At 52.8% G+C, this 11,876-nt stretch overlaps 2 protein-coding genes across 15 annotated transcripts in view; one reads left to right on the top strand and one right to left on the bottom strand.

The window, feature by feature from the left end:
• The window catches only part of LOC146544775 (uncharacterized), a 32,984-nt gene extending 27,761 nt beyond the window's left edge, over positions 1-5,223 (bottom strand). For 5 of the 13 annotated variants that reach the window (XM_085221525.1, XM_085221526.1, XM_085221528.1 and 2 more), the window contains exons 1-3: positions 4,825-5,202; positions 3,415-3,530; positions 2,854-2,956 (exon numbers count right to left, since the gene is read on the bottom strand). In XM_085221525.1, coding sequence (XP_085077651.1) covers positions 2,923-2,956; positions 3,415-3,530; positions 4,825-5,202 — 528 coding nt within the window. In that variant the 3' untranslated portion in view covers positions 2,854-2,922. Of the gene's footprint in view, positions 1-2,853; positions 2,957-3,414; positions 3,531-3,800; positions 3,952-4,290; positions 4,797-4,824 lie in introns of all 13 variants that reach the window. The other 8 variants (XR_014882634.1, XR_014882636.1, XR_014882637.1 and 5 more) reach the window with 8 other exon arrangements.
• A 105-nt stretch (positions 5,224-5,328) lies between these two features.
• Positions 5,329-10,290, top strand: KLF10 (KLF transcription factor 10). Of its 2 annotated transcripts, none has more exons than XM_085221521.1 (4): positions 5,329-5,466; positions 6,669-6,908; positions 7,018-7,837; positions 8,735-10,290. In XM_085221521.1, the coding sequence occupies exons 1-4, from the start codon at positions 5,386-5,388 to the stop codon at positions 8,992-8,994; spliced, it is 1,401 nt and encodes a 466-aa protein (XP_085077647.1). In that variant the 5' UTR covers positions 5,329-5,385; the 3' UTR covers positions 8,995-10,290. The 2 variants fall into 2 exon arrangements, with proteins under 2 accessions (XP_085077647.1, XP_010707492.2); XM_010709190.4 differs by lacking the exon at positions 5,329-5,466 and adding an exon at positions 6,188-6,324.
• The last annotated feature ends 1,586 nt before the right edge of the window (positions 10,291-11,876 follow it).

Here is an 11,876-nt window from a genome sequence, read left to right as displayed (position 1 = left end):
ATTCCCCTCACCTCACCAATCTACTTTGTGGGCTTACCCACCTGCAGAAGCCATCCAGGTTCTCATCATCAGCACTGGAGATGGAGTCAGCAGAGCTGAGTGCAATTCATCCCATATCAGGGTAAAGAATGAAACATGCCCAAACCCCAGGGTTTATATTTACTACCACGTCAACAGCCATAAAAGAGCTATAAAAACAAATGCTTGTGCTACAAGCACCTAATCTTAGATGAATCCCACCCACAAAGTCTCTGGGTACAGTTACATTCACTTTGCTATCTGAACCAGAGAACAACCTCGGGATCAGGGCCATGCAGTACAGACTGGCCTGCTTCCCAGCTGCTCAAACAAGGCTCCTCTGGAGCAGATGATTTGCACCCATGGCAGAGACAAGCAGGAGCATGAGAGCTGTGCCAGAGCTCTACCCACTCCAGGTCTCCTTGGCCTCCCCAGCCAGCACACTCACCAGGCCCCACCACACAGCCCTCAGCTGCTGTTTTGCAACAGGTATGGGTATAGGCACCTGCAGCCTTCCAGGCATTGACCTCATCTGCGGTCCCTTCTTCCCCTTGGGGAAAGGAGACTTTGGACTTAGAGCAGTTGACTGAAGGGCTGTCCCATTCTGTGCTGTGCAGCCTCACCTTGAGCACTGGGTGCAGCTTGGGTGTCACAGTACTGGAAGGAGATTAAACTATTAGAGTGTGTCCAAAGGAGGCTACAGACATGGGATAGGTCTGGAGGCCGAGATGTTATGAGGAGCGCTGAGGCCGCTGTGTTTGTGCAGCCCAGAGCAGAGGAGCTGAGGGGAGGCCCGATGGCGGCTGCAGCTCCTCACAGGGAGCGGAGGGGCAGCGCTGAGCTCTGCTCTGTGCGACAGCGCCAGGGCCCGAGGGAACGGCATGGAGCTGCGTCAGGGAGGGGCGGGTGGGGGTCAGGGACAGGGTCTGCACCAGAGGGCGGTGGGCACGGAACGGGCTGCCCAGGGCAGTGGGCACGGCCCCGAGTGCCGGAGTTCAGGGAGAGTTTGGGCAGCGCTCTCAGACACCGGGTTTGGATTTGGGGTGGTCCTGTGAGGAGCTGGGAGTTGGACTTGATGACTCCTCTGGGTCCTTTCCAACTCAGAATATTGTAAGAACAGGAAGGCAAAAGCCAGGGGTGAGATCAGATAGTCAGTTCTTTATAAAGACTGCCTGTCAGCCCCTTAAATCAGGCACGTGCCTTAATGGATCCATCTCCACAGAAAAGAGAACCAGCACTCTCCTTTGGAAGCTGGCAACCACAACCTTTTTTTGGATATCATAACTGGCTACTAAGGATCAGTCTGTGGAGCGGATGCCACCAGTAATGCATGATTCATCTATTAGGGACAAACCAGTGCTCTCTTCTTCCAAAAGAACCTCCCTGGTGTCAGGGCATCACTCTGCTCCTTGCTATGGCTCGCACAGCCCCCTCCTTTCTGCTGGGGCTGCAAGCTCCTGCAGAGTAAGTCTTGGTGGGACTGAGGTGCAGTGTGCCTCCAAGGATAATGTGGGACAGAGGAACTTGAATCTTGACAGCAGTGAGCCTTGAGAGCAAAGTGTATCTCTCCAGCAATGAGACACAGAACTGAGACACACACCCCCATGCTAAGCTTCAGGAATGAGGTGTGTGCCCTGCAATCTGGGCTGCAGGACCAAAGTGAGCCGCAGGGAGGAGTTCAGGGAGCAGCCAGATGCCAGCACCCTGCTGCCATGCAGGTGGTCAGGACAAGTCGCACACTGTGTGCTCTGTGCCATCTCCTGTCTCTGCCTGAGGCACTGAAACAACTGGAGAACCAAAGACAAACACTTTTCCTGCTCCCTGTACACTCCCCACATAATTATTGCTCCTCTCAGTCCCACCGACTTGCTCCTATGTTACCTGCATGAAAGCCTCCAGGGTTGAGTACATTTGGCAAAGTCCAGGGGCTGCCACACCTAACAAGCACTTTAGGCAAGCTTTTCTTGTCATGAGGGCAATCTCACTGCTGGGGTTCCCTCCCACTGACAAAATCATCATTACTTGCATGCTGTGCATCTGGACATTAAACAGGGATCTATCCTGCAGCCCTGCATCACTCTGATACAGCTGAGATACTTGCAGTGTGCAGCACCAAAACAGGCTTTCGCAGAGGCTTTGGGTGTTTTTTTTTGTTTTTGTTTTTTTTTAATTAAAAAAAAATAGTATTGCTCAATTCTTGCTGTACTGCCAAAGACTATCAGAGCTATCTGTGTGGCAAAGCCATGATTCTTATGACGTCTCTTTAAATGAGACACAAGGCCTTGAGCTCCACGACTCCCTAAAGCATGCCCTTAGTTCTGGGACATCTCAAGGAAAAAAAAAAAATCAATTACTAACAGTGAGGTGATTGCTTAACAGCACACCAGTGGTGTATTTTGCACTATGATGTGAGCAGAGGCATCTGACAAGAGGTGGCAGTGGGATGTGAAAACTCAAGGCTTGCCAAGACATACTGGAGGGTTGTACTGGGTGCAGGGAGTCAAAGTGGAAGCAGTACAGGCTGTACTGTATGAGGAACATCTGCCTGCACTTCTGCACCTGCATTTCCCTATTCAGAAACTATTCACTTGCTTGAATATGAACTAACACACATGCAGTGGGAGTTGATCAAATATTGGCATCACAGAGCTGTTAATCTGCTGTTCCTGCAATATTACATTTACTGATAGCTTTGCTCTATTTTGTCTGTTTCGTGTGGCTGAAACTATTCAACAGTTCAAAAATTAGAAAATGCAGGTAGGCTTAAAGAAAAGTTCGTATGACTTTGTTCATATGACTGTTATCAAAATATTTGAGGTGTAGAAATGCTGTTACCTTTGTGAGGAGGAGGAAAGTCCCTGCTGACTTCCATACCACATTAGTATGTCAAACAAAATGCTCTGTTCACACCACCATCTGTTTGCCTCTGGAATTTATCCTGGAAATGCAGCAGCGATTTAGTCACTGTGTCACGAGCAAGATCAGCTTGGGCATGAAAAAGCAAACAAATGTATTTCTAATGCTTCCAACGGGAAAAACACTTAGCATGGACAGGTGGCTTTGTCAGCTGCACAAGCTCGCTCTACAGTGCTTAATTTTAGTTCACTTTCTAAGTATCTGATACTTTTTTTTAACAGTAATTTAAATTGATCATTGGGTTAAATTCAAAATGGTTAATTAAATCACAACACCCATAGAAGTACTCATCCAACATGCGAGGTTTAACATAATCATTCATGCCCTTTCATAAGTGCAACACAGCTTCTTGCTAGTCTCTAGGATAAAGGAGCCACTTGTGGCTCCTTGTAAATTCTGTATGACAAAGCCAAGGTAAGCCACAGGTTAATGGAGCATGCTGAAATTCAGGTTCAGACTGCCGGATAGGACTGAAGTTACCTGGTTGGCCAGTGATTTTCCAGTCCTGTTGCCAATTCTCTTTCCTCATTTATCATCCCAATCCCACATCTTTCCACATCAAAAATATACGACATGCAGGCTGGGTAAGTGGTTTTCTAGAAAAGATAAGATATAGTGTAAAAGGCATAAATAAATAACCCACAAGGGCTAAATGTCAAACTCCTAAACATCTTCAGAATGAAAAGCAAACACATCAGATTACTCCTAGATGGCATAAAACCACATCCCTATCTTCCTTGGGAGGCCAAAGGGAAAGCACACATTTGATCTGACAACTGTAGCTCAGATGCTTCCACTGGCTGCCAAGAGAAAAGCATTTTTACTGAAAACAGCACATTTGACGAAAAGAAGTGCCTTTTACTTGCCTCAGGCTTCATTAGGAGCGTCTGGGTCTCCCCACCCCCATGGCAGCCACGTCAACAACAGCATTGCCAACACTCTCTGGAGCTTTCCACGCAGTGACCTGTAGGCAAGGCAGGATGACGGCTGCATGGACTCAGGGGCAGGCAAAATATTCTGGAGAGAAGATGGGGCCATGAGCAACTCTGTGCTGAATGCATCCATGTGATGATGGCTTATGTAGGATGGGGAGGAATGCAGCGCTGCCAGCCACGCACGATGTGCCTGGTGTGGAAATCAGGCTGGTAAAATAAACGACAGCCTTAAAGCTAATTACAAATAAGTTCTGCGCTGCATGTGCAGATAAACTGTCACATTTTCCAGCCTCTTAAGCAGGGGTTATTTTTGGGAGAGGTGGCTGTAGACAGTCTCAGCCTGCAGAGCAGGGAAGGAATGGGGAAGGAAAGAGCAGTCCAACACACATGGGAGGGTTTGCAGCAAAATGAGCAGCTTTACCTCCATGGATGCCAGGGATGTGTGGGGAACAGAGCTCCCACGGGGTGCAGGAGCCAAAGAGCAGTTTGGTCTCTCCTTTCTGAGGGCTCTCCTCCCAGTTCAACCCAGTGGCCTGAAATGCTGCTCCAGGACACACCACCAGGATGGCAGGGCCTCAGGGATCTGGGCACACGAAGCCTATGCCCTCTGGCACAAAGTCCCCTCTTCTTCATGGTCCCTCAGCCCTGGCTGCATCCCTACTGCCTCAGGCAGCGTTCGCTGCCCACGTCCCAGCCAAGCACCCAGCCCTCACCTCTCATCCCATCGCTGTTACCTGGGAGAAGAGACTCCACCCCACCACAGCCACCCTTCGGGCAGTTGTAGAGAGCAATGAGGTCTCCCCCGAGCCTCCCCTTCTCCTGACTGAACGATCCCAGCTCCCTCAGCCGTTCCCATAAGACTTGTGCTCCAGACCCTTCCGTTTTGGTGCCCTTCTGCGGACACGCTCCAGGACTTCCACGTCTTTTCTGTGAGGAGCCGCAAAGCGTTGCTTACTTTCAGCCCTGCACCACCACCTGAGCAGCACGTACCGCCGGTACCTTGCCATAGCAGCACTGACAAGGCGAACAGCACTTCATATTGCATACCGCATTCAATGACACGGGCAGAGCAGACGCCGCTCCGCGGGCGTTTCCCCGGTGCCGCCGATGCCGCAGCACAGAGCCGGGCCGCCGCGCACCGAGCCGTGACCCCCCCGATCGCGGGCGGCGGGGAACTCGAGGAGGAGGGCATCCCCCCGGCGCCACCGCGAGGAGCCAGGCGCCACCTCCGCGCCGCGGGGAGGGGCGGGGGGCCGCGTGACCTCACGGCGAGGCGGCGGCCACCCCCGCCCGGATGCACTGACTCAGCCGGGATGACGGCGGGAGCGCGCATGCCGCGCGGACTCCCGAGCCACGCCGCGCCGACACCCGGGCCACGCCGCCGGGCAGCCGCCGATCACGCGCGGGGCGCCTCGCGCCCATTGGCGGCCGCCTCACACACCTTTGCCGCCGATTGGCTGCCGGGCGGGCGACGCCCCGCCCACCCGCGCGGGGCGCTGGAGCCGCCGCCACCTGAATGGGGAGCGGCGGACAAAAAGAGGAAAATCGGCGCGGGCACGGCCGGCGGAGGCGGCGCGGGGTCCCGGCACGGCGCGCGGTGAGCGGGGGCTGCGGGAGGGCGCTGCGGCGGGGGCAGCTCGGGGGGCGCGCAGGAGGAGGGGCACGGCGAGACGGGGGAACCGGCAGAGCCCGGGGGCCGGACGGCGGCGTGAGGGGAGCGAAGGAGTACGAGGCGGGGGCGCCGCTGGCACTGCGGGCGGGGAGCTGGGAGCCGGGCGTCCCCGCACCGGGCAGCGGGACGGGCTGAGCTGTGGGCGATGGGCAGCGGTACTGCGAGCAGCCTCTCGCCTATGCGCCGCCAGACGCGGTGGCCGCGGCCCCGTCCCCGCGGTGCGGTGCTGCCCGGCTCCCTTCCTGCGCCGTCAGAGGGCGGGGGCGGGCGCGCGGCGAACTGGGGGAAAGGTCGGCGCGCGGCGCTCCCAGCAGCCGCCGATCACGCTTTGTTCGCGTGCCCCCGCCCCGACCGCGCCCCGACCGGGGCAGCCAATGGGGGCGGGGCGGGGGCGGGGCGAGGCGAGGCGGCGGGGTGCGCCGAGGTGACGGTGGCGCGCGCCCAACGGCCGCCGGGGATGGGGGCGGGGATGGGGATAGGGATAGGGGTGGGGATAGGGGTAGAGATGGGGATAGGGGTGGGGGTGGGGATGGGGGCGGGCCGTGCGGCCGGCCGTGCCTCGGCGCTGCCCCGTGCGACGGAGCTCTCCCAGAGCGATACTGCCGGCGGCAGCTCCGTTCCGTGCGGCGTTCGCCAAACCGTGCGTGTCCCGACGTGCTGCACCCCCAGCTGCCGTCCTCACGGCTGTAAACGTGGCTGCATGCGCTCCCGAGCGCTGTGGGAATACCGAGTGGCGGCTGACGCGTTCCGAAGGGAGCGGCCCTGGGCTCCTCGTAGCCGCGGGTCAGAGCGGCCGTTCAGAGCGGGAATGGAAGGAGATTGCGGCGGGAGGGGGGATTTGGGCTCCGTCCCCTGTTGCCTTTTGTTGTTTTAAGCTTTCGGGCGCAACAATACGGAATAACTTAAGCTATTGCTTAAGGTTTGGGGAAGTTGTTTGGCCTCAAGGTGCTGTGTCATCCTCACCAGATGGCAGATTTCCCCACAGATGACTTCAGAAAGCATCCTGTAAGGAGGGCAGTGTAGCTGTACCCCGTGTCACCATGCACGTTTCCCTGCACAAGGCGCTCCGTGCTGTTAGCTAGCCGAGGCCATCGAGTTAAAGGCTTATTGAACTCTGACCCAAACAGGAAGAAGAAATGGAGATGATGACTGAGAAGCAGGGAGATGCTCAGTATTTCTGGAACAACACCCCTGAGAAAGGCGATTATGAGGCTGTCGAGGCCCTGATTTCTATGAGCTGCAACTGGAAGTCTGATCTGAAGAAACATGCAGACGTGAGACCCATCACCCCAGCCTCTGACATGTCAGAGGACAGCGATGAGACCCTGCTTCCTGGAGTGGCAGACTTCAGCACCATCCCCGCATTTGTAAGTGCTTACCATGTGCAGGCTCGTTTCTCTGTGTCCGTGAGGCAGCAGTTGGTAACGCGTGGTAGCAGGTTGTTAAATGTCCCCCTAATCTCACCTCTTCCTGCAGTGCCTGACCCCCCCGTACAGCCCATCCGACCTGGAGTTGTCCCACACCACCCCCACACCTCGAGGAGAGGCTGAGCCGCACGCGCCCAGAGCCCTGAAGGCTCAAGCGACCAGCGTTATTCGCCACACGGCCGATGCTCAGCTCTGCAATCGCAAAACCTGCCCAGCGAGAACGGCCAGCGTACTGAAATACCAGGATAGTGCTTCATGGGACACCGATAGCAAACTGGACAGCAAAGAAGAGTGCTCGGCTACAGCACTGAATAGAGTGAGTTATGAAAGCAGACGATCGCCAGCTGCAGAAAGAGAAACTGCAGAGCCAGCTGCTGGCCCTGAGCGCTCGACAAAGCCTGTGGTCAGCAGGCGTCCATCTGTCTCTGGGTCAGCGCAGCAGCCAGCACCGATGGCAGCCCCATGCCCTGTCCTGGGAAATGGAGCCCCCCCCGTGCCGGTGATCTGCCAGATGGTCCCACTGTCCACCAGCAACTCTGTCATGACTGCTGTGGTACCCAGTGCTGCAGCCAGCCGGCCGCCTGCGCTCTGCCAGCCCATGGTGCTCATGGGCACACAGGTCCCCAAGGGCGCCGTCATGTTCGTTGTGCCCCAGCCAGTTGTGCCGAGCGCGAAGGCTCCGATCCTCAGCCCAAATGGCACAAGGCTCTCTCCTATTGCCCCTGCTCCTGGCTTCGTACCTTCTGGAGCCAAAGTCACTCCTCCAGTTGATTCTTCGAGAATAAGAAGTCACATTTGCAACTACCCGGGGTGTGGGAAAACTTACTTCAAGAGCTCCCATTTGAAGGCTCACGTCCGAACACACACAGGTTGGTCACTCGTTCTGGCTGTTAACAGTTAACATGACGTTGCAGCTGTATGCACTACTTGTTAAGAATCTTGTAGTTACTGGATTTGTTCATGGAGCATATTGTGGGGCAGCAATGAAAGGCTTCTTTCTCATTGTGTGCACTATAATGCCACCTAATCTGAGAGAGGAAATACCCCGGGGGGAAGTTGATTCAGCAGTTTATGCTGGCCTTGCTCCATGTCAGAAGGCAGACAGCAACATATCTTACAAGCATTGGAAGCAAGGCCCTGTCCAAATGTAGAAAAGGCTTTTCTGTCCTTACAGATGCCTTATTAGGCTTCTACAAAAGAATGCCTTTGTGAGAAGTAGGTTAAGGTTAACGTAAAGGGATTCTTTTATGAACAAAAGCAAGTGTCCAATCAAAGCTATTCCCACTTTGGTTATCTCTGAGCAACCTTCGTGTCTCAGCTCTTATTCACAGTAGTGAAAAGAGGCGCGTGCGTTTTCACAGAGACTCATGGTGTGCTGCCAGAGCTCTGTTACATGGGAATGGGACCAACATCATTATGGGCTGCATTAGGGAGTAGCACTCAGTAGGGTCAATCTGAGGCACCATAATCTGTGGCACTCATGGAGCTCAGAACTAAAATCAGCCCTGTGTGCAGGCATCGGGAGCATCTCAAATAGTTTGTTTTTCAGAGGACTTTTCACACCTTCTGCACTACTTAGTATTGAGGATAGTTAGTCTGCAATGTTTAAATGTTAGTACACTTTTTTTCATATTTCATATATATAAAAGTAATTATGATTTATGTGGAGCTTGGTTGTAATGGAAATGCTTTTTTCGAAAAGTCAGCTGCTGGCAGTCAAGCCAATAGCGTTGATTGCTCAGTGTTCATGGCTTTCCTTCTTCTAGGAGAGAAGCCCTTTAGCTGCAGCTGGAAGGGCTGTGAGAGGAGGTTTGCCCGCTCCGACGAGCTGTCCCGGCACCGCAGGACGCACACGGGGGAAAAGAAGTTTGCGTGCCCCATGTGCGAGCGGCGGTTCATGAGGAGCGACCACCTGACGAAGCACGCGCGGCGGCACCTCTCCGCCAAGAAGCTGCCCAACTGGCAAATGGAAGTGAGCAAGTTGAATGACATCGCCGTGCCGCCTCCGTCGGTGGCTGCGCAGTGAAGGGACTTGGTCAGAAGGTGGCGGATTAACTGCTGTCACTGGGATATACCAGGTTAAAAAAGAAAAAAAAAAAATTTAAAAAAAAAAAAAAAAGCTTTTTGCTGCAGCTCTGTGGTTCTCCAGTGCCAGCTGCTGATGGCAGCGCTGCAGGGAGGCAGAGGCGGTCTGTGTGCAGTGACACAGCGTGGGGCTGAGAGACTCGGGCTGGCTGAAATGGCGGGTGTCTTTTGCACTGGTGAGGTGAGAAAGGGAAGGTTCTAGAGCAGAGCAGCTCGTGTCGTGCAGGTTTTGAATTTTGCAGATTATTCATATATGCTATATATATATTTATATATATATATCAGTCAAGCATCAGTGTTGCTGAAGGTTTGCGGCTGATGCTTGAGACCAGCACAGATTTTAACTGTTGGTTGTGAATCGCCAGTACAGCACAGATTAGATAGACAGCAATGTGCAGGCACAGGCTTGAAAGCCAGGGTGTACGTGCTGGAGGTAATACAGATTGGTTTTCCTACTTCTGCTGCCTTTTCTTGGTAGGTGGGCTCAGTAGATTTCCAGGCCCAGTGGTACGGGTGGGTCGGTGCCATGCTCTGGGAGCTGTGGGGCCTGTCCTATTATTGGTGCCACGTGCCCTGGGGCCACCAGCTTTGTGCTGCTGCCCAGAACGGGCATCGGTGGGTGCTGAGGGGCACCCTGTGGGCAGTGGGAGGTGGGGGGTAAAATGTTTGTGAATCCTCATTGGCTTTGCAATATTTTCCTGGCTTCTTTTGAAAGCTTTATGATTATTACAACCGATTATACTGAGGCATCGTATGATGCTTCTGCTTTTGTGATGCTTACAGTTTCCTTCATACCCTCTCAAATTCCATACCACTGCGATTTTCATAAGCAGATACAGTGTACTTTTAAGAAAAACAGTGAAACTGTAAGCTACTTGGGTTGATTGAGAGAGAAAAACAGGAACCTTAGGCTTCTTGACCATGTTATTCTTTGAAAGATGGTTTATACTAAAAATGAGATATGGATATGTTATGTATTGTATTAAATTAGAAAGTTGTGATTTGAAAAGTTAAACAAGGCAGTAAAGACACAGCTTAGAATTAAAGCTGTATATTTTGTGACAAATAATGTGTCAATTTCACTATATTTTATCATATTATGTCGAGGACACCTATCAGAAAGTGAACCATTTGAAAATAGTGTACTAGATGCGCTCTTTTGTGACTACTTTAAAGATTTGCACATTTCTTATGTTGTACTTTATACTTTGTTTACAATAAAAGCAATTTTCTTTAATACAGGCTTCTTTTGTTCATATGAGAACTTTGTCGTATTCACCCCTTTGCAGGGAAGCGAGCCTCAGAGTGAAATATAGTGTCCAACAGTGCATGTCCTGACTGGTGAGACCCATCTGTCTCAACCTTTGATTTATGAGCTCTGTGAAGCCAACAGGAGTGGAATTTGAAGTCTGCACTTAATGCTTAGAATACTTTTCCCCTCCCTGCTCTTCATCCTTCCCCCGCTTTTCCACCAGGCACCCAAAAATAAATGTCCTTATGCGGGCCACTACAGTGCTGGTTTAAAATGATTGTTTTTCTGATGATGGTGGAACTGCAGTGTCTTCTGCAGGGTGACACACAGTCCACGTTGCACATGGCCGAGCCATCAGGCAGAGGTGGCAGCCACCATCTGTGCAGCGTGGGATTGGGATTCCTCTGTGATGTTGCCTGGAGCTGGTCATGAGCAACACCAAGAGAGGTATGCGTTGAATTTCACCCTTCTGCAGGCTGCGGGTCTGCCTGCCTGCTCAGAATCAGCAGTCTGAGCCATCTCTGACAGGAAGCTTTCCCTTCACCGCAGTCGGCAAGCAGCACCTTTCTCTACCTTCTGCTGCTTTGTGCAGAGGATAATGGCTTGGTTCTGTTTATGCGGGCTCCTCCATGTCCTGCTCTGATTCCCTCCTCTGCCTGCAGAGATTCCCATATTTCGTGACTGTGTGGCTGCTGACTCACTGTCATTCCCTGTAGGATAAGTAGCATCAGGATTGGGGCACTCCTTACCTTTCCCAGTTGATGTAGTGCCCTATGCAGTAAAACCCTGAGTCATTATGCTTTCTTCTTGTTCCAGGAGGGGACACAACCCAGCGTAGGAGACACTTCCCCATGAGCAGAGTCCCGGTCTTCCCTCTCACCTCACACACTACTTTACATTTTAGAAGCAGGCTCCAAAAGCTCCCATGTACACAGATAACTTAAGGCAGCCAGACAGGGATTGCCTCGATGCTCCCTTCTGGCTTTGGAGCACCCCAAGCTGAAGGGAGCTGCACATAAACCTGGGTGTCCAGGCAAGAAGCTCCATCTGCCTGCAATGCTGTAAGCCCCAGCACTGCACACTGGCGTTCCAGGAATGGAACCTTACAGTGGCCTTCCAGAACCTGAGAGGTGTATAGGGAAGCTGGGGAAGGACTTTGTACAAGGTCATGTAGTGACAGGATGTGAGGAAATGGTTTTAAACTGGAAGAGGGCTGATTTAGACCAGATATTAGGAAAACATTCTTTACTGTGAGAGTGGTAAGACACTGGAACTGGTTGCCCAGTGAGTCAGGCTGGATGGGGTTGTGAGCAACCTGGTCTTGAGGGAGGTGTCCTTGCCTGAAGCAGAGGGGTTGGAAATAGCTGATCTTAAAGGTCCCTTCCAACTCAAACTGTTCAGTGATGTTATGAGTGGACCAGCAGGAGGAAGGTTCTTTCAACTACAAAGCTCCCAGACCCTCTCCACACTCTGAAGTGACACAGAAGAGTCAGCAAAACAGGTGGCCTTCTGAGAGCACTGGCCTGGACACAACAATTAATTTGTCTCAGCATGTACACATCCATTTGCTG

This window comes from Meleagris gallopavo, chromosome 3 (genome assembly GCF_905368555.1).
Source record: "Meleagris gallopavo chromosome 3, MGAL_WU_HG_1.1, whole genome shotgun sequence".
Lineage (NCBI taxonomy): Eukaryota > Metazoa > Chordata > Aves > Galliformes > Phasianidae > Meleagris > Meleagris gallopavo.
The sequence above is the reverse complement of the archived record's forward strand: the minus strand, read 5'-3'. Positions and strand labels throughout refer to the sequence as shown.